Source organism: Xiphias gladius, chromosome 8 (assembly GCF_016859285.1).
Source record: "Xiphias gladius isolate SHS-SW01 ecotype Sanya breed wild chromosome 8, ASM1685928v1, whole genome shotgun sequence".
Lineage (NCBI taxonomy): Eukaryota > Metazoa > Chordata > Actinopteri > Istiophoriformes > Xiphiidae > Xiphias > Xiphias gladius.
This window is the reverse complement of record NC_053407.1, coordinates 13,778,439-13,801,022: the sequence shown is the minus strand read 5'-3', so window position 1 is coordinate 13,801,022 and position 22,584 is coordinate 13,778,439. Positions and strand designations below refer to the sequence as shown.

Sequence of the window (22,584 nt, the reverse complement as noted above, 5' to 3'; positions counted from 1 at the left end):
ACCAGTCTTCTTCTGAAATCCTCAGCGGATCTTGATATTGACACTCAGGTCAGGTGATTAAATCACAATGAAGGCAGGCTTTTTTGTTGTTTTTTTTTTCTTGCTGTAAACAAGTCTCAGCTGTGAATTGTGCAGGATTTCAGAGAGACATAACACAGAGGACCTATGGTCCAATAAATACAAACCTCAGCAGGGGTCAGGGGTCAAAGGTTACGGGACTGAGGTACAATGACCCCAGCACAGCAGGACATTCTCTCTATTGAAATGTAATTCTTTCTGCAGTGTGGTCCCTGTGCTACTGGCCCAACCCCCAACTGTGTTGTCACTGGGGTGCATGGAGAGAGAAGTAAAAATCAGCTCAGAGGACTTGAAAATGTTTTTCCTTTTCAACATCAAAATGTATATTAAGATTCTGAATGAAGGCTAAAATGAAATGAATTTTCAAAGGGTAACACATGAAAGAAGTTATAAAATTAACATATTTGACAAATTAGTGAAATGTACCTTAGATAATTCTATTAAAACATTTTATCAACAACAGCCATCTTATATTCAAGCATAGAAAGTGCAAACAGAGCAGCACTTAAAAGATCAGTGTAATTCTAGACTTCACTCCAGTGCCAACACCGATTATGATTATTAAAAAGATACAGATGTGTTTACCATTTTGTTAACGATTGGACATTTTTGTGCATCATTTTGCACATTTTTCCTCAGACAAGATAAAGAAATAGAGAACAGATTAGACAGAATTGAGAAATAAGACAATTTGACAAAGATGACTCACTGTTTTAGATTGTGAAATTATTTATGTGGCCACATTTTTCCCACATACACATCAGTTTCAACTGTGATAGTTTAACAGTCACCACAAACGGTTTCCAGTGCTTTTATTTACAGAAAAGTGACTAGACTTCATGTTACTGTACACTTTGATATTTTCCCTTTTTATAAATACCCATAGGGTAATAGGTCCTCAGTAGCTTTGAGTGCATTATAAAACACACAACCCTAGGTTAATGCGTCCTTTACTAACCATAAAAAATGGAGAACAAAGTACCAATTGTAACATAGAAAATAAAGGATACACCATGTTACAAAGTTACAGAAAATACATACTATATATATATATGTTGTCACAGGAAAAAGGCAGAAAAGCTTGCGACAGAATACACTCGCACAGTTGTTTTTGAGTCACAGCATTCAATCATTAAAAAAAACTATCCAACATGAAGACACCTTAACACACTGATCAAGGTCTCTCATGAGTTCATATCTGTCACTGATGATGTTTTGGCTCTGTGCCACTGTATAGAACTGGTGTCCCAGGAGAACATTAAGGCAGTGCAGTTCATCATCATCCTGCAGCAGACTGATCAAGCTCACGGCAAGATGCTGCACAGTGCTGAGCAACAAAAAGGAGACAGTGGTGTCACTGAGATTGTTCTGGCGTCAGTAACAGCTTGCGACACACCGATCCGACAGACACTTACATTTTCTGACTGACGGCTGGTTGGTGGGATGATGTGTGCACTGACTTGTGAGACTGACAAGGGAAACTCTGGCAGAGGTGTACATTCCTAAAAACAAAGGCACAGCTTGGCAGCAGCATTGCACTCTTAAAATGATTTTGCTGCACGTTTTGACAATCTGTATGATTTAATATTTTTTTTTCTTCCATTAATTACTGAAGAAATTTTTAACAAATTACACCACAATCATCAGGTTGATTAACGTAATGAGTCTTTTCAAATTGTCAGTACGTCCATACCATGATTCCTATTACTTTGCATTGGTACTCTCCTTTCTCTGCTCCTCCTTCTTTGATGTACGTGACTGGAAGTGTTCAGAGACTTTGCATCAACCAGTTTGGCAGGCCTGGAGCTTGCACATGGCTTTCCAAATCAGTTTTAAAGGCTATTTTGCCCAGCCTGTGGTGGCCTCTCCGTTTATGTAGGCAAAGCCGGGAAAATGCTGCGAGTGTTCGTACTCTGAGTTCCTGCGTGGGCCCAGGGGAGAGTACATGTCCCCGGAGGTGGCATAGCGGGAGGAATGCATAGGTGGGCTGGTGTAACAGCTGTTAGCCGGTGACACATCTGGCCACCGGGGGGCGACAGGTGCGGGGTGCAACCGAGGAGTGCTGCCCATCAAGCAAGGGTCCATCCGAGACATCTGGCCGTTGAGCTGGTACTGAAGAGGAGAAGAAGAGGAGAGAAGTCAGTGATGCAGTAAGGTCATCTTTTGAGAGAAGCATAAAATATACAGTGAATAGATCACAGCTGCAATTACCAATTATTTTTATTACCAATTAATCTGCTGATTATTGTCTTGATTAATCATTAACTTTCAGAAAATAGAGAAAAAAAAATACCCACTATAATATCCCATCTTTCTGTTAAATATAAAGCTACATCGAGCAGGTGGTTAGTTTAGCGTAGCTTAGCACAAAGATTGGCGACAGAGGGAAACAGGTAGCCTGGCTCTGTAACATAAAATAAACAGTTCGGCACATAACCCCTCCTAAAACATCAAATAATAATTTTTACACTTCTGCTTTTGAGTGAATTAAACCAACAAGACATAACATGTTAACGAGTGAGTTTTAGTAGTGCTGTTTAGCAGATTTTTATTCCCAGAGAGAACCTGGCAAGCTGTTTACCCCCATTTCCAGTCGATATGCTAAGCTCAGCTAACTGGCTGCAGGCTGTGTCAATGTTCTCATCTAACTCTCCACTGGAAAGCGAATCATCACATTAGGCAAAATGTTGAAGTATTCCCTTAATGAAGGATTACACAATGTCCAGGAATAAACTGGTGGAAAAATATTGTATTGCTTATTCATTTACAGTCCTGTCAAATTTTAGCATAGTGAGTCAAAAAAATCAGGCTATAAATCTCACCATGTGCACCTTTTTAATTCTAGTGTATAACACCCCCCCCCCAACTTGCTGAAACCCCCAAATTACCAGAACATTTACGGAGGACATGACCTCATACTGCTCAAAGGTAGCTATAGCCCTGCTGATTTCATATTTGATGCTGTGTTAACCATGTAGCATTGGCTGTGAACTGACCCTGCCAACACTAATTTCCTGTCAAGGGAAATTGCTTCACAAGTTGTACCAGAATGGTCAAAATAGAAAAATTAAGCCACTTAAGAAAATCAGACATGAGCTGAAAAAGTGGTTTTTCCTGTGTTATTTTTGTTGCCTATGGTGACTGACCACAAACAGCCCCGATGAAATCTGCCTGTTGACAAAAATATTTTGAACAGATGGGGATCCGACAAAGTTTTCTGTTCGTTTCAGCTCCCTCTCCAACCTCTCACACTGACAAAGCTCAGGCATTGTGCCCGATTTAAGCTCAGACAGGCTTTTAAAAAAAAAAGTGGAAGTAGGACCCTTTTCCCTTTTCTCACTAAATATAAACACGACAGTCGATTCCATTATGAGGGATCACGGCATGGAAAAAGACAGTCAGTGCAGGTCATAGAGCAGAACAGACGGCTCAGCTGCCTCTTGTTCACAAGCAGAAAAGAGACCATTGAATAACAATATTTTAATAAACGCCCCCTTGCCCTGCTCTGTGGCTACTGGCTCAAACAGATGAAGAGACTATTGAGAGCTGGAAAGAAGAGTAACAGAGCAGGGCCCCTCTTGGCCCTGGCCGAGCCACCTTTCACTGTCAGCTTCCGCTGTGTGGAGAGGGGTGATTCGGGGAGTTTTAGAAACTGCGAGCGCTGAGGCCCAGCTGATCTCCTCCCACTATAAAGGCAGCGGAGGCTGGAGGGCCCTTGACAGGAAATTACCATCAAAAGAGTATACTCACACCAGTCGCTACATTAGCTGTAACATCAGCGACTTCACCTCATCATAAGGACCCCTTTCTCAAGTGTAAATCTTCTGTCTTGACAGGACAGGAGTTTGAGGGGACAGTCTGATGGTATTCTCATCCAAAAATCACCAGCACAAGAGCTGCTAGTGTGTAAAGGAGGAGTACTTCAAGATATCCCACACATTGGGTATTCAGATTTACATATTTTTGCACATATTGTACCTTGACATGTATTTCAGAGCATATTATAATCTAAATAGCCAACATAGCCCATACTGTAGCTCTGTATTGGGGCTGCACACAGTTTACTAATTAGTTACAGCTTAGATATCCACACACCCATATTCACACGTTATTGTAAACATCATATCTGAGTTCAAACAAATAACATATGTTTGTGTTATTTGAATAATGTGACACTGTGTTTCATCCCACTCTATGGACATCAGCATAACCTGCAGCTTTCACTGCTACTTTATATTTCTATTCCACTACATTTCAGAGGGAATATTGCTCTTTTATGTCCCTACATTTACCTGACAACTACACTTACTTTGCAGATGAATATTTCACTTAGAAAATATATGATCTTATAGAATATGATAACCTGCTATAGACTCAACCACCCAACAATATGTAAGGTAGTTAAAATTAGCTCCACCTCGACCGTCTGCAACATTAAAATATTGCTCATATGTTAATCTTAATCAATAGTAATAATCCAATAATACAGCATATATAATAACATCATTTTCTACTTTTGGAAGTATTTTGGAATATTTTGGAATGTTCAGCCAGTCAAAAACCATAGCATAAAACATTTTTTTAACCTTTGAATCTAACAAATTTCTTGCCAAATGTTTTATTTCTTTTCTTATTATCAAACAGTAACATATAAAACAGGTCATTTTTTCTAAATACGGTAGCATATCCTATATGATATCTATCTGGCAAAGCTAGAGTTTTTGAGTTTCAGTTATTTACAATATTTGTGAGTTGCATTTTAAAAAGTTATGCCTACACAGATTGCGATAAGGGATTCAAAAGGATTTAAATCCACTGAGCAAATTCATGAGCTGATTTCCATTCTTTAAAATGCTACTGAACTCATCTTTTGGGTGACTGAGACTGACCTGCGCAGACGAGCGGTGGTAGGCAGAGTAGTGGAGGGGGGCTGGAATCGCCGGCTCATGGGCCAGACTTGGGTACTGGCTCTGGATGGAATGAGGATGCTGGTTGGCGTAGCTGCCATAGTTGTAACTACCAGTATACCTAGAATGCAGTAAGCAAATCATTAAAAAAAATTATTCAAAACATTTTTAATGTTTCCAAAATGCCTTGAAAATTAATCTAATCCTGAAAATCATAATTACCCATGGTCGTCTCTGTGGGTGTAGACTGGCATCCGGTGTGCGGAGGATGGTGGAGGGACTGGCGCGTTGCTCCTCATACAGGACAGCTGCTGTCCGGCCTCTGGAGCGGAGCCGCCTGCTGTTGTCACTGTGTATGTAAGGGACCAGGTATATGACTGAACAGCGCCTGGTAGACACATATGTAGACACAGAGACAAATGTGATGGCGTAGAGAAACTACTGTATGTGCTGTGAAACTTGTTATATCCTGCTCATTTACGATTTGTGTGTGCGTGTGACCGTGAGGTCCGTCTCACCTGTGGTGGTGGTGACTCCGGTGTACTCTGGGGACACGGCGGCTGTGGGGGAGCTGGCCGATGAGACGCCCACAGAGTGGACTGAGCGCGCGGGAGAGTAGGGTCCTGGGGACGGGGAGGTGGGAGTGGCCTCTGTCCGCGTGAATTCCTCCTCTCTCTCTGCTGAAGGTGTGAGAAGACGACAGACCATTGGACAATTTAATACAAGAGAGACATTAGCAAATAATGATGATTGTCGATACTGATTAGTCTGCTGATTTTTCAGTTATCAGTTCATTTTATCAATTAATTGATGACCGTGTGGCGCAAAAGAACTCAAAAAATTGTAAAAAAAATGTACATCATAATTCCCTGAAGCCCAAGGCGCTGTCTTCAGTTTGCTTGTTTTCTCTGACCAACAGAACACAACCAACGCTATTAAGTTTATTATCACATAAAACAAAGCAAAGCAACAAATCCCAGAACCAGAATTTTTGCCTGAAAATGACTTTTACAAGTCAAACAAATATCAATACATTGTCTTGGAGATTTCCAGTGACATAATCAGGCAACTTAACTTCTTGACAAACCACTACACGAGACATTTTTGCAGATGTACTGTCATTGGTTATTGGTTAGACCCGCAGGTAGCTGTCTCACCTGTGCTGCCCTCACCCTTCATGGCCCTCATGAGGTCATTGGCCCTCTCCTGGCAGTGCAGGGACTCCAGCAGGTAAAGCACATAGTCATCAAACATGAGATGGATCAGGTGGAAGGACCCTGCACACAAACACACAGGAGAAAGTGTTATTTGTACCTAAAAGTTATATGTAATTAATTGTGTTAAAAAGTGACTCAATGAAATGGCGACAGTTAGTGAGGCTCAATTGTGTAAGAAAAAAAAAAAAAAAGACGTCTCTGCATGTTTTGGGAAAGACATAAATGATGACGACCATTAAGACTGAAGTGTTTCTAAAAGCATCAGTTTGATGACATCACATCCTGCAGACTGACAGGACAAGTGCTGTTATCAAAAAGAAGCGAGCGCGCTTGTTTCCGTGTACCGACTCAGTGCCAGAAATATGTCAGCTGACCCTGGGGTCACACGGAAGACGAGACCGTGGCATGTGAGGGAGTGTCACAATTGTGTCATTGTGCCGGTCGCTGCCGCCGCCTTGCGCATAATAAACACTTGTGGCTATTCAGGGGAGCGGGGTGTAATACTGACCAGTCATAAAATGGAAAAGACAGGCAAACTCATCGGGAGAGGAGGTGGGGGGCGGCTTTTGTTAATTAGCTGTTTGTGCACAGAGACCTGCTTTATCAAAACACTGCAACCAGCTGTGTCTTTGATATTCACAGACAGGGCCAAAGGACACAAGTACAGGAAAGAGAAGCCATTTTCCTTTCTTTCATTTGCACGGCTCTTCACTTATTGAAAACCTTGGTCATGCACAACAAGCTATTAAAACAACAGCCATTTTACTTGTTCCTCGTCTCTCCTTATTTGAAGAATCACATAGGAATCTTGAAGTGTTTGTTTGGTAACACTGAACCCATATGTAGATCATTTCTGAAAGTTTAACCCAGTTTGAGGCACCAGTGGTGAAACCTACAAACACCAGACATAAGCATGAGACGACTCAACTTTGGAAACACACTTGTCTGAACAACTGGGCCTTTTTATATAGAACATCCCAGGATGAGGGATATGAAATATATATTTTGTATCATTTTATTCATTATTCAAATTTCTCAAAACAGGTTACAGTGTAACAATCATGATGCTTAGTGCAAATTGTTGCTTGTAAATGAGGACAGACAGTGTGTGGGTATTTGTAGAGCCTTATGTGGAGCAGATCTCTGTGTGCACCGTTACATTCAGCCACACTACCATTACCTATATAACTGGGCAGGTTTAATGATCGCTCTTAAGATACAAGACTTTGTTTGTTCTCATTAAGGTGAGATTGAAGTCCATTTCATGTTTTAATGCGCATTATATGATGATTTAAGGGCTATACTTTTAGTAAAATTTCTGATGAGTTCTTCTGTTTGGAGGATTATAAATAAATTTGAGTTGTGTTTTAGGATGGGAACCTTTTTTTGTGTCAGATTTTATTTGTAGCATTTGACCGAGGAGACAAAAATCTTTGTTTGCACTGCAACAGTATTGTTGGCGTCTTCCAAGTCCATGTGGTATGGGAACTTGTATGTGGTTGACATCATAAATAAAATAACTAACTATTCTGTATACACGCTGTCAAAGTTGTGTACTTCCTATCTGTCGCATGAAGGAAATGATGACAAAGCATTAGCAGCTCACCAAAGCTGGGCGCGCTGTGGAGGGTCATATCCCGGATGACTCTGGTACCGAAACACGACCACATCAGCAGGAACTGTTGGGCCACCTTCTTCAGGCACCCGGGCCTCTTCCCTGCCACCTAGAGAGAACATTTCCATGAGAAAAGAGGGGGAAGGGTCAGGATACTGGGGTAGAATTAACCCCTGGGTCCGTATTGGGGCTTAACCCTCAGGAACGAAAAACATGTCAACAAGTCAACTATTTAATTTGCCCCCGGGGACACGCCTTCCTATTGAACTATTGTCTGGGCAGTCCAAGACGTTGCCAGGGCGACCAAATTTTACAAGCCCATATCTGGCCATAATGGACGCAAATGGGAAGCTTGAAGACATCATTAACTGGGAGGATTGCAGCGTAAGTGCCTCTGTGTAAGACAGACACGCAGAGACGAGTGGTTTCAGCAGCAGGTGTCTTTTTAAGGGCAAAACGATCTGCTGTGCAAATACTTCAAACATTTACTTAAAATCACATCTCAGAGACAAACACGGGAAACTGGTTTAAACTTCACCTGTGCAACTTGAACTTAAGACGGATACAAAAATGTGCTAAGTCAGACCATGTTTAAACAGCTGTTTTTTCTCAGTGAGTGGATGAAAGTATGTTCTGTCTGACCTTGACGACACAGCGGTCCACCATCGAGTCCAGCCACTCGATGTACGCCTCGATTGGAGACTGCTCCTCCAGCAGACGGTCAAACTCCTGATACACTGTGACAGGAGGCAGAACGTCAGGTTACGTAGGATTTAACATCGCTGGAGACTGAAAAAAACACAAAGAATCTGTGACCTCTGAGCCCGTCAGGACTGCTGACTGGAGATGCTCCGCAGGGTGTTTCAGAGAAGTGTGAACTTACTTAACCTTTTAGTCTCCATCATTAATGCTTTGACTCTGCTGGTCGTGGGAATGATTGTCCCTCGGTGTGTTGTTTGTGTGGAAGTAAAGTGTAGTTCTCTGTCCGGCCCGGTGTGTTAGAGTGGAGTCAGTGTAACTGCATGGACTTACAGTGGATAATAAGCTGCCTGTGCTCCTCTTGTGAGTCCTCCATGGTGTAAAGTGTCTGCTTGGTGATGCTGTTCAAGTCCACATTCCTCCAGTCCTCCAGCATTTGAAAAGTGATGTCGGCACTGTTTATCACAGTCCGCGATGCCTGGGGACAGATATATCAACAATATTACTTACACAAGCATATCCATATCCCTTATCAGCTGTTTTTGTTCATATGGATTTTATTGAAAAAAACTATTCATACAAACAGATGATAGGCACCTGACAAAGATGGTTTAATGATGTTTGCCGCTTTAGAATCTGAGAAAATCTCCTCGATACTGGAAACAAAAAAGGAGAAAGATGCGGTTACTCCTGCGAATCATCATTTACATTTTTTCCTTTTTTAAGATAAAAATGCGGAATCTCTATTTTCTTAAGACGTAAACCGTGGATTTCATACTTACATTCAAATTTGATATTTCTCAGGTTTTCAGGAAGGTCGTGAAGTGCTATTTTAAGCCACTCATCGAGCTGTTTGGCAAATTTTCGAATAACCTGAGTCAAACTGTGTAAATGATGGAAAACAGAAACACAATAAATACCTCATAAACCTTAGTCATAATTTAATTCAGTTAGGGCTGCAACTAACAGTTCTTTTCATAATAGATTATTCTGCTGATTATTGTCTTAAATAATCTTTTTTGTTCGGTCAATCATTTGTTTGATTTTTGACCGACCAAAACATCAAGATTCAACTGAACAAACTCTGAGATGTGGTGAAAAGCTTTAGTTTTTTTTTTTTCATATGTGACAGGAAAAGAGCAAATCCTCACATTCGGGAAGCTGGAACCAGAGAAATGATGGTGCCTCTGAAAAATCCTTTTAACGATTAATTGAGTTTGTCAGCTGACTAAATTAATAACTGACCCATCAGTTCGGCCTCACATTTAACTTCTTCTTCTTCTTCCTAAACTATCTTTTTAATTGTGCTTAAAAATCCAGACCAGAATTTAAAGCTCTCACATTGTCAAGGTTTTGCACTCTCCCAACTCCGCTGTAGACCACTACCTGTCACAGTCAAGTTGATACAAAAAGCTGTTACTTTCATGTTTTGGAAAAGAAGAATGACTGCCCTAATTTTAATTTATATTAGGTGACTGATCACAAGGCGAGCACGTTTCCAGACAGCCAATCAGTAGCTGCAATGTGAATGTGTAGGCAGATCATTTAGCAAGACATGCTGTGGAACTGTAAGAATAATTTATTCTCCACAATATTACACTACCCATATAGCAGTATAATTTAGTAAAAGGTATAGTATAGTAAGACGTGCATAAACCTTTAAAGTACACGGTATCGATAATAAGAGAATAAGTTAACTTAAGCCTAACTTAAGCCTAAAATTTGGCAAAACTGAACTAACTGATGATCGTGATGTCACTGTTAAAGCAGCAGATTTAATTCAAGCTTCAGGTTTGTACAAATAAAAATAACAGTTTGTTGTTAAGTCAGTTCAGTGAAAAACGTACACTACCAGTCAAGAGTTTTAGAACAACCCCATTTTTCTAGTTTTTATTGAAAGTTAAGCAGTTCAAGTCCTGTATAACCTTAAATGGTACAAAGGTCAGCGGTAAACTGCCCAAGGTTAAATAAAAAAAAAGTTTAGGTCACCAAAAACTGAGAGATCCTGTAAATTTCATGAAAACAGGCCTTTTTCAGGAATTAAGAAACTGGTTAATTTACATGTTTCCTACAGCAATGAAACCTTGAAAGTTAATGCAAACAGCTCCGGTCAGGTGCCCCGACTTTTGCTAATGACTTACAAACCCTCTGTCTGTACGAAGGCAGTGTTAGAATAAACTGTGTTACATCTGATGCATTATTAGGACAATGCTGTGCTGCAGGAAATAGTACTGTACGCTGGTATCAGAATGGTGAGAAAAAGACAGGTAAGGAAGGAAGACAGACTGGTTGGTCAGGGGTTCATCCCACAGCAAGATAATGACCCAAAACATTAAGGAAAAGAACTAGACGGTGGCTTCACATAGTGGAAGAGCAGCACAGTCTCCAGACTCAATCCCCATGGAGCTGGTTTGGGATGAACTACATAGAAGGTGAAAGCAAAGCAACCTGCAAGTGCGACACGTTCGTGCGAACTTCTGCAACAGCATTGGGATAAACTTTCTGCACAATACTTGATTTCCATTGTAGAAAGAATGTCACAAGTGTGTTCGGCTGCTGGATGAATCAAAAATTTAGATTAAATTTAGGATTTAAGATTCTATGATTCCTTCTTTTTTTTTTTTAAATAGTTATTATTTTTTCGTTTTATGCTTTCATCTCAGAAACACTGAGAGATTTTTTCAGTGAAAAAGTTTTCAGTAAACAACTGGAAAAATTGGGGTCTTTTAAAAATTTTGAACGGTTGCGTACCTCATATCCAGTTTTAGTAACAATAGGTGGGATAATGGTACAAAGCTCACTCATAGTAAAAATGAAGGTTACAACACGACTCACCTATCAGGCAGTGCTTGCAGGACGGTGGGCATCAGCACCCCAGAGATGGCCTTGTAGAGGATGGAGTCACAAACTCCTACTATGTTCACCACCGTGGGGGAGCCGAGGACAGGGAGCATGTGGGGCGGCATGCCCTGCCAGAAGTGCAGCAGGAAGCTTTGGACCTGCAGACACCACAGACACACCATGACATTCAATAATACATGAGATACAGGTTTAACAGTTTTATAGGCTGAAGCTATTAGTGACACACAATCAGACTTTTTGTTGAAACAGATTCGGACTTCTGGTAAAACAAGAACTTGATTAAAACAAGAGGTTTAAAACAGGAGACGCCTTGCCTCGTCAAAGTTGGCTCGAATAACAGTGTCCAGTATCCTCTGACAGTGCGTTCTGTACATCATGATGAAGGTTGACACCTGTGGGCAGAGTAGTAATCTCATTACATCACAAACTTAATAGGTTTTTTTCTCTTTTGGGGAAACTGGAAAAAAAAAAAAAAAAAACGGTACAAAAACAAGAAAATAAATCTTGAACAAAGCATGTGAACCAATAAATACATGTAACAGGTCTAGGCTGGAGCGGCGTAATATAAAACAAGCTTTAGAGATCAGCAAAACACAAACCATTTAAAATCATGGCTGCTCTTTAAAAGCCGGACAGCTAGTGCCTGTCCATTGTCCATTGCTAGATCTTATTATCTCCCCCAAAAGATTAAGAGTTAGTGAGGAGCCAGCATATAAATCCTCAGGGTCCTTCTCTAAATGCAGACCCAGTGAAAATCCAGATAAAAGAGCTAGAGGGGGCGCAGAGATGGTGAGATGGCATGGAGAGATGGGACGAGAGGGGTGGGGGAGCTGTAAGGATGGACTTTTAAAACTCCTGTTTACCCTCTCCTCTGGCAGGCTGGCGGGCAAATTTAGGTCTTTGACATTTGGAAACTCTGGCAGGAGCGTCCCCAGTTTGGAGCGCGGTGAATACGCCACTGTCTGCTTGGTGACCTCTTTCTTCCCCGTCTCATTCACCCATGCCGCTCCCTTTTTGGAGTACATCACGTCATAATACTGAGAGGTCTCCTTCACCGCTATGCCGTAGTAGTGGTACCTGAGGAGAACAGATGGTGCGCAGTTTATTTTTGCCTCGTCATGTACAAGTAGTACTACTATTGAAAATTGTAAAAGAATAAAATTAAAATTTTTGTCTGATTTTATATAAATATACAGTGTATGGCTTGTCATCAAAATGACATGCCTCTATCAGATAGTTTTTAAAAAACAAACAAACTAATATTTCAAAAGCCTACATGTATGCTACAATTTCAGATCTTTAGTAATAACAACTGTGATCAATATGCTTTGTATCAAGTTGAGCTAGTGTAGATTTTTAAATTAGGATGAGAAATTTCCTTTTTTGATCATCTTTTCATTAATATTTTTTGCTTTTTCATCTCCATGTCCCATTATTGTTTAAATCTCTGTCCTTTTTTCTTTGTTTTTGTTTTTTCTAAGTGTATACCTGGACAAGCGTGTTATGTATAGATTGTTTATGACAAAAACCAAACTAAAGGAACTTACTTCGACTGCCCTCTTGTCCCCAGTCTTCTGGTGGTTAACGCTGGAAACTGTTGCCTTATGATCTGTTCATTGTAGAAGAGAGAAAGTTGTCAATGTGCTGTAACTACACAGAAAGAGACTAAACTTTTTTGTTTATTATATTTTTTTAGGAATTATATAAAATTTAGGTGACACCAGGATCACTTAAGATCTTTATAAAATATTGACACGTGTATTTTTTTACTCAGTGGAAGAAAATACTCTATAGTAGAAAACTGTACTTGAGTTAGAATCTAATGCACAGTAGAAACAGTATACATTACTTAACAGAAAATATTGAACTTGTACAGCATTTTCTGTTCTTTATGAGAAAGTTTTTAATAAAGTTTGTCAGCAGAACAACATGAAAGTCTCATTGCTGTATCCACTGGGAGGTCTGTGAGGAAAATAAAAGCTTTGAGAGCCATCCATTTATGACATCCAGGGGTATTACTTTTTTTTTCTATATCAACGGACTCCCCCTCATCCATCCACCCACCCACCCATCCTCTCTCCTTCTCACTCCCTTTCTCCTCTCCACTCCCTCCTTCTTCCTTTCCTCTCTTTTTGTCCAAAGAGATTGGCTCCTTGGTCCAGCTCCTGGTGCAGAAACTTTAGCAAACAGTGTAGCTCTCCATTGTGTGGGATGAAAAAAGAGGCCAAGCTGTGAAGTTTCTGTCAGGCCCCGCTTGATAAATGAGCAGACAGGGAGGCAGTCCGGGCCCTCTCTCGTTTTTTTGTCCCGAATCAATGAAGCCTTCCTAAAGGACACCCCACACTGCTCCAGCCACTGATCTAACATTCCGCAACATCTCACCCTTCCAAATTTCCTTTAATTACACATTAATCCAGGCCCCTTCTCTTTTTCAATATCTTCCGACAGGAGCTGCGAAGGGGTGGGGGTGGGCCCAGGGTTGGGGGTTGGGGCCGGAGTCCAGGGTACAGGGGATGGCTGGGGGTAGGAAGCCTGAGGAACTTCTTGGGGTTGTGGGAACAGACGAAAGCACATCTCCTTTGGCTCTAGATTATATGTTCAGTGAACGCACACTGAGCTGCAGTCGATATTACTTCAACCCAGCAGCCAGAGCTGCAGCACAAAACCAACCCAAGCATGAAATGGTCAGACTAATGCTTGTGGCTGATTGAGTGGATGAGATTATTGCTTTCATAGGGGCTATAACATCCGACTGTTGTTTTGTATCTTCTTCTGTTGAGCCATTTTGTTCTGCTTACTTTAAACTTGCAGTCCATGTATAAATGTATACTAAACCCTGAAAAGCTGAGATAAATCTCCACCATTGATTTTGGGGCGTCGACCTGTTTTTAAAGAACTGCTCAACTGCACTTCACAATCAAAAATCAATAAACTGGGTGTAGGTGGGAATGATGAGTTGTCAGACTGTTTGACCTTCATCTTCATCATCCAGGCAAGTTTTGAATCATACCTTTCCAAAGCTGGCTGCGTTCACAGGCTGTGTGTCGTGCTTCTCACTGAAGTCTAGGTAATGCATGTAGAGGGCACTTCGGGGGATACACACACCTTCAGCTATCTCATAGTTCTCCTCTAGCCTGTGAATGAAAGTAAGATTCATCAGTATCCAAAAAGTAAAGTATGGTACTTGTTAATACAACATTGTTAAACTGAATGAGATGAAATGAGAAGATCACTGAATCTCTGGTAAAACATTGTGCAAAATGTGCAGGAATTTACTGCGTAAATATTAGCAAAGGGACGCACCGCAGTGACTATTTGATGATGTGAAATTATACAATGTTAAAGTTTGAATCGTATTTATGTAAGAGAGGACAGAGTGTGTATGGACCAGATTTAGGGCTAATTTTCATTGACAGGTAAGTGGTTTAGGAAAACATTAAATGTAACACGCAAACATGCAGAACCACAATCAACACAGAAAACTGAATAAAAACACAAACCGTATAGTATTAAAAAACAGCAGCTTCATGCACATTAAAGCAGCATCAGGTCTGCACATTCACAGGACACATCATCACATCACGTCACATGGAGTGTTAAAGCATCTACAGCACGCACCACATGACAAGCTGTCTCATTCAGCAACACACAGCAGTCAACAGATGTGCTGTCGTACGCAGCTTTTCGTCTTTGATATTTAGACCTTAAGCCTGACAACGCAATTACATCAACAACTGCTCCGGCAGGAATACATGTGTGACAGTCCAAAAGTTCATTACCAGCTCTGGTGGAAAAATTCAGATAAATTCCAGGCATACCCGCATTTTTTAAAAATTGTCCCATCATTGAAGGTCATATTGCATTATACTTTTTACAGTGATTGTTTTTGTGTGTGTGTATGTGTGTGTGTGTGTGTGTGTGTGTGTGTGTGTGTGTGTGTGTGTGTGTGTGTGTGTGTTTGTGTGTTTGTGTGTTTGGATTTTTATCTGTTTTCAGGGTTTTAGTTTCATCCTACTTGACTGTGTCCAGCAGGTTAAAGTAATTTATGTGTGAAAAAAAATAACAGCACTGATTTACAACTCCAAAGCCCCTGTAAATGGTTTCTAATGCACATAATACCTCCCATGTTACAGTATAATTGATTTGCATTGAAATACCCGTGAAGTATTTAAATTACCTTTTTGATATTAACATTGATTAAAATTACTTGTAATGTGAAAGGGTTGCTAGTACTGCAGATACCAGTGAGATGATAAACACAAGTCTCTTTGCTCTTTTTAATCGTCAGTGTCACTAAGTTGCATTTTGTTGTGTCTGTTATGTCGGCAAATGTTTGCTAACACATTAGTCTCTGTCAGCTGTCTGAAAAATTTTGCTGGCATCACTGATGTGGCTCTGAATTGGTTCATCTCTTATCTGTCAGGTTCCCTTTTATGTACCACCTACACACTGCCCTGAGGGAAATCGTGCGTAGACGTAATATTGATTTTCATTGCTACGCGGATGACACACAACTGTATGTTCTGATAAAGCGTGGAACTATTGATGAATCCAAAAATTTGGTATTTGTTGTAATGGTTTTAAATTGTTTTATCTTGTTTGATCCTTTATATTTTGGATTGCATTTACTTTTATTCTTTGTTTGCTATAAAATAATTATTACTATAAGCACTCTTTAATTTATTAGTATATCAGAGCTGTGATGCTTTAAGTTTGTGTTGCCATATTTCTGCCCCCTAATGGTCCAACAAAAGAAATCGCTCAATGCAGCTTAAAGCCTCTTCACTGTCAGTGAAATGTCTGAATGTATATTGCAGTTTGCAAATACAAACATGTTTGTCACCTAGCTTGAAATACAAATCAAATTATCTGTGTACCACTTACATGTAATAACAAAAGGTCAAATAACAAAATACAAATGGACCCAAAATTGAGCCTTGTGGAACACATCTCACGTAGTACTAACCACGCACATTTTTTCCTATTTGAGAATGATTTTACCTTTTTTTGTGCAAACTTTGATATTTAGGTGACAGATTTTGTCTGATTTTTGTAATTTAATAGTACTGAAAGCTTTTTTTAAAATTAAGCAAAGTGCACGCAGCTTTTTAAATTAGTCCAAACAGCAGAGAACGCAGCGAGAAAGAAGTATCTGGCAGAAATAGTGCCAACTTTTCTGTAGCTATTAATGACTATAATATAATTTGTGTATTTACTATTGTTTTAGATATGTTTGGAACAAGTCATTCTCTAAGAAATCAAATATTTGTACAATAGGAGGAGCAATGTTATTTTTAATAAAGCTAATGTCCGTCCTCTATACACCTGTAGCCCTTGAGCATTCAACAGTGGTAACTTTCATGTGCAGTTTGGCCCAGGTCACTCCTCTGAAGGACAGAATGGGAGAGTTAATGTTTAAAGGAGCAACAGATTGACTACATGGAGGTAAATTCAGAGTCTGGACTCTTGTGAAATCAAAAAACAACACGTTCAGTCAAAATGTTGATAAAAATGTGTTCTATGCCTTTCTGAGCTTTTTTTATTTCTCAGTCCTTAACAAATGCCTCTTAGGCTGCGCTTTATTCATGGTGAGAGTCTGTTCCAGCCGTATTACGAGCCATGGAAGATGATCTCTTTGACCCGACATACATTTTCTTTCAATCAGAAAGTTGTGAACTGTCTTCTGATTTACAGTCAAAAAAGAATTTCATTCACTAGTCTTAATATCGAATTTCATTTATAAATAACTGCATTTTCAAAACTGGTTAATTCACTAATGGGCATTCTGTATTGTTCTGGTGTAAATATAAACCTGATTTAGTGAGTTTTCTGCTAATCAGATGCAAGTTGTGCTCCAAAAGTCCTGTGACCGCATGTATTCTTTCTGGTTTAACAACGAAAAAACCGAATCATCAATTAAAAAACTCATCACTCCATTCTTAAAAATAGAGGTTGTTCACTTTTAATGCAACATAAAATTAAATTATTACAATAGCATTTATGTCTATAATCTCTCTAAAAAGGGTTTATAATAACAGGTACATTGACTCCACACATGTTCGTCACACTGGGTTTCAGCCCCCCACAGTGCAGGTTAAATCAGTATTCATTATTCATTTAAGCCCATGTGTATTTTGAATGCTATTATGTAAAGGCTGTCATTGGTAATGGGGCTGTGCAACAGGCAGGCACATGTAGACTAGAAGTATGTGTGGGGTTTGTATTTTATACATGTGGAGGACGTGAAATAAAACACAAAATCTTATCAGATCAGATGACCACGATCAGATTTAGTTTGAAAAAACAAAACAAATGAAACTTCCCGCTATTACTTAAAATACAAAATGTGTTTGATATGTCACACAACTTTAACAGAAAATACTATTACTACATTCATTCACTATATTTGCTTTTCATTACAGCTGATTGAAATAAAACTGTTTTGTTTATACATTTTCTCACTTTTATCTCATTAATTCTTACAGATGACAGAGGGAAAAAACATTCACATTTGTTCCTAATAACTTACCATTCCAGAGTCGCTGGTGTCGAATGTGGTTTAGACGCTCTGTTATTTTCTTTTTCTTCATCTGTAACATACAGCACATTTAGGATTTTATATATAACTGACACAATAATGTGCAAAACATTAACTTTTCTTAAGACTATCTAATTTTTGCTGTGCAAACATGGTTAAATAGCATATACTGTACTACACACTTAACTATAAGATAAACAGATGAGGTCTTGGAAACACACAACACAGCAGTTTACAAGATTCCTCAGTGGAGTCAGTAGTTTTAGTGTAACAGTGTTTGTCCTGCTTACGTTCATCGTTGGACATGTTCCCCAGAGACGTGTGACTGGAATATCGTTTGCTCTCGCTCTCGTTGAGGCATCTTTCAATCCAACTCTCTAAAAAAAGACATGAAGGGCGACAGATGACCACTCAGAAAAAACAATTTTATGTTGTGATTATGAAATTATAATTCTGGTAGGAAGAATAGGACTTAAAGAATTTAACAGTGGACCCTTTTATTGTCATTTGGGTAAAACATCAATTACAGCAGCTGCCGTTTTTCAATTTTCACTGAAACTGTCAATTTAAAAACTCACTTACTCCAGGGAAGATATATTTATATAAATAGTGCAAATCACTGCCTATACGGGACACTATAAATGTCACTTATGCGACAGGGCGAGCTGACAACGATCGACTGTATGGGCAGCGCAGCAGCCATGGCTCTATTTGAGATGTTTTCACCAAGACGGCAGGAATCCAGCATTGTTCCCAGGAGACTACGAGCGTACACACTTGCTTAAAAGAGCCTGTGCACATTACTGAAGCAGTCTGGTGGAATAGAGGCCATTGTCCTATTTTAATTTCTACTTAGAAATAGCTCGACTGGTGTGCTTTCTGTGACCGAGCTGCAGCAAAACACCAAAGCTTTTATGTAGAAGCTGCCTGACAGAGTGGAAATCCATTTAAAATTCTTTTATTTGTTCCCGAAAAAAAAGTATTGAGTATTTGATAAATGTAATTAAGAAGGAAATTGTGTGTGATTAATATTCTTCTTGAATGCATGAAAGCATTTTCCTGAATTTTATTTTTCTACGGTAATGAGCTACAACTTCTTCTTTATCAGCTAATTGTATTAAACTGAATGTCCTAAACAGAGAGATCGAATAAAAAGTAGAATAACTTCCATTAAATTGGTGAATAAAAACAATTATGTAACCTAAAATGGAAACGAGCAGCCTCAGATGTTTACGGTTAAAGTGTTAAAGTGCTTAAACCATTTACTTCTAACCTTTTCAACAAAATAAAAGCTATTCACGTAATATTTCTTGAAATTGTGTAAATCGCTTTTTTTTTTCCCTGTATGTGAACCGAGAACAGTCACCATAGCAGCTGTTGCTAGGACAGACTGTTGGCAGGACGAGCTGTTGGTGCAGCCCATGGGGGGATTCAGAGGAGGTCACAGACATTGAAAAGTTTTAAAAGTTTACACTCGATGAGGATCTACATCTTGATGTTTGGCACGTGCTGTTAGAAAAAAGATCAGACTGCAGTTAGAGTCCCATCACCACAGCCACGTCTAAACAGAGACGTGGAAGAAGTTCTTTTTTTTTTTACCATCGAATAAATTATTATAATCTTCATTAGAAAATTATAATAATACTGTCCCTAGTACATTATTGATCGTCATCAGCCTTTATATTACTGCTGATTATTCATATTCTGCATAACGTGCATATTATAATGGCTGTTACACAATTATGCATTTGCATATTAACTTTGAATAAAAAAACCACAGTTGTCACTGACACCTCTCATCGCTGACTGAGAGCATTTGTTTATATCTACTTAAAAAAAATAGAAAGAAAGAAAGTAAAACAAACCCTGGAAATGAAAAAGTGAATTCACTGAAGTGAAGCTAATTCTCCACAGAGGCTCAGATCTCAAGCTTCATTTGCCACAGGAACAGATAAGTTGGGGATCTAAATAATTGGATTAAATTTGATCAACAAGTGAAACCGGTGTTCACTCATTTATTAACACACATTCAGGGCTTAACTTCTCTACACTGCACCAGCATACTGCAAGTGTGCTTTTTTGAGTCCAAGGCTAAATGATAATTTATTAACCAAACAGTTTTTAAATTTTATCAAATAACGCCGCTTCTTAGCAGATCAGACAAACTATTGCATAATTTGTTTTTTTCAGTCTTCTAATCAGATTGGACATTAATCATTATTAATCATTTTACTGATAAATTTGCAGTAAAATTCAGTTGGAAGTTGAATAAATGCTTTACTTTTCCTGTTTTGGACTCAAAAAACAGAACAATACACCAATAAGAGCAGGTGTATGATGTAGATTTCAGGACTATTCCCTGCTTTCTGGGACTTTTCCTTAATCAATGGACGAGTGTGTCATGTAACATAACAGCACTTTCCATAAATGTGTGTGACCAAAAACACGCCTTCGTAAATAATGTGAGTAAATTAAAAAAAACAAAAAAAAACAAGAAAAAGGTTCAAATCAACATCCGAGCATCCATACACTTCCTCTGAATAACTGCAGAATAAGTTTGAGATGTCCAGAAGTGCAGCAGCAGAGACTCACACAACGTTTCTGAACAGAAGCCGATTTTCTCAACACATCCAGACAAGCACAGTTTAACAGGACTGACCTGTGGAATCCATATCAGGCTCCTCCAGCAGCCCGCAATGCATCCTCTTCCCATCAACAACACTGGCTCCTCCAAGAAAATGGCTTAGTGCACGTTTCCCCCTCCTCTGCGGCTCTCCCCTTGTCTCGCTCAGTGTTTCCGTGACCACTGCCCGTCACAGGAGATGTTGAGGATCTGAGGTTCGCCCAGAGAGGGGTGGTGTTGGCGGAGGAAAAGGGGGGAGGTGGGAATAAGGGAGGAAAGGGGGGTAGAGACTCCAGAAATCCAGCGGGGGGAAAGCCAGACCCGTCAAAATGTTTGCTGATGTTTCATGGGAAAGGGGCTGATTTTATAGGAGCCCTGATGGGGACATGTCATTGATAGGCTTGGAAGGCTGATGAATGGCCCCAAGTCAGATGGGGATGTGGCAAGGCTCACTGGAAGTCTTTTGTGGGGCTGTTTTGAATAAGAAAAGCTCCCTCCCAACGAAAAAAAAAAAGAGGCTTAGATCTACGCAGTCCTAACACTGTGGCCTCCCCGTCTTCCATTATGGCATTTAATACGTTTTTATACACCCCCGAGCTCCAAATAAACATACATCCTTACACAACGGCTGCTCCTGCCTTTCCCTCCGATTTTAACTCCCATTTCACATCCAACAGACACTTGTTGCCACATTTCCTGTTTATCACCTCACTCCACCATTAAACCATCTTTGTGGCAACTTTTTCACAGAGTCGACCTGTCATGTGCTCAGACATGCATCCAAACATGCTAAAACTGCACCAGTGTGAATTATTTGGTGGAGTTCTCACCTCTTTTCGCTCACTCTTTTGCTGTGGCAACCTTATTTTTGGTGTGCCTCTGAGAAGAGGGAACGGTCACAAAGGGGGGGAAGTAAAAGTGCAAAGCCCGAGGCTGGGAGGGCTCTGATGGAGTGCCTGAGAGCTGGAGAAGGGAAAGCTGTGATTAGAATATGAATGGAACCACAGGAGAGGGGGAGAGGAGAGGGGAAAGAAGAGGGGAGAGGAGAAAGGCGGATTATGGCTGAATTACTCACCACACCATGGATAGCAAAGGAGGACTTTCTCTTCCAGTGCGCAGGCGTGGGCACCAATGCTGCTACTCACCGACACACACCGTGCAGCCACCTGGGAGCACGGGTGGCAGCAACATGCCATGGGACGTTTTTCCACAGGGTCATAGCTTGTTAAAACAGGGATGTGCATCCATTCAGGCTCATGTAGGAACAAGAAAGCTGCTGAACTGAGTGAAAGGACGGGACCACTACACGACGGAAAATCGTTTTTGGTGCAACTTTACAGATTCTTAGAGTTAAACAAAAGATTTTTGCAAGAAAAATACTATAACAACCCTTTGATGACTCAATATTCAAAGCCCTAAATGGTGGCTAGTGCAAAACCGTGACCTCAAAGGAGGATCTAATTAATTTCTGTCAAATAAGGAGAAGGTGGAGTCTGTATCTCCCTCAGAGGACGTCCTTTTTTCCATTCTGTTATCTGCTTATTAGAGCCTCATAATATAGGACAGGTGCAGCAACCAAAAGAGCCTCTTCCACCCGTCCTACTCTCACACTCTGCCCGCACAAACGGATGTGTACTGCTTTTGTTCAGTGAAAAGGCCCCAGTTGAGTTGTGTGTGTATGTGCGGGTGGGGGGTACGGTTACGCTACATACGACATGTATGGCTTCGGTTTAAAAGAGGAAACCGTATGACTCGCAGCAACTGTCTCTCCCTACTGACATGAATGAAGCTGTTGCTCTGTATAATTCTATATGTAGTCACTGAACATTGTTGTATCTAACATCCAGCTGTCTGCCTATCGCATGAAATTTAAATGAGACTGGTCACTATCTGCTGAGAAACCGAAAACATCTCAGGTTGTAAATAAATAAAAAAAACCAACCCAAACAAAACTCCTTTTTTGATGCAAGTTAGTTTCAGCCAGTTAGTTTCAAATGGATTTTATTGTGGACATGATGCCATGTTTCATTCTCTGGGATTCTGCA

General features: G+C 40.0%; 1 protein-coding gene across 1 annotated transcript; it reads right to left on the bottom strand.

The window, feature by feature from the left end:
• Positions 1-1,795: 1,795 nt before the first annotated feature.
• rfx4 (regulatory factor X, 4) lies at positions 1,796-20,618 on the bottom strand. Its single transcript, XM_040132611.1, has 18 exons — positions 20,576-20,618; positions 18,207-18,293; positions 17,908-17,968; positions 14,389-14,512; positions 12,926-12,987; positions 12,242-12,455; positions 11,693-11,770; positions 11,352-11,515; positions 9,299-9,399; positions 9,114-9,172; positions 8,850-8,994; positions 8,460-8,554; positions 7,809-7,926; positions 6,143-6,262; positions 5,504-5,665; positions 5,208-5,373; positions 4,968-5,106; positions 1,796-2,190 (listed from the first exon to the last, which is right to left on the bottom strand). Exons 1-18 carry the CDS (start codon positions 20,616-20,618, stop codon positions 1,918-1,920), a joined length of 2,211 nt encoding a protein of 736 aa, XP_039988545.1. The 3' UTR covers positions 1,796-1,917.
• Between the last annotated feature and the right edge of the window lie 1,966 nt (positions 20,619-22,584).

Bases quoted from the DNA above. Each gene is read 5' to 3' on its own strand.
- rfx4 (XM_040132611.1), bottom strand. From the start codon at position 20,618: ATGCATTGCGGGCTGCTGGAGGAGCCTGATATGGATTCCACAG. The intron at 14,513-17,907 runs GTAAGTTATTAG...TTTCATTCACAG, and splicing joins ACACCAGCGACTCTGGAATG to GCTAGAGGAGAACTATGAGA. The intron at 5,374-5,503 runs GTGAGACGGACC...TGTGTCTACCAG, and splicing joins CGGAGTCACCACCACCACAG to GCGCTGTTCAGTCATATACC.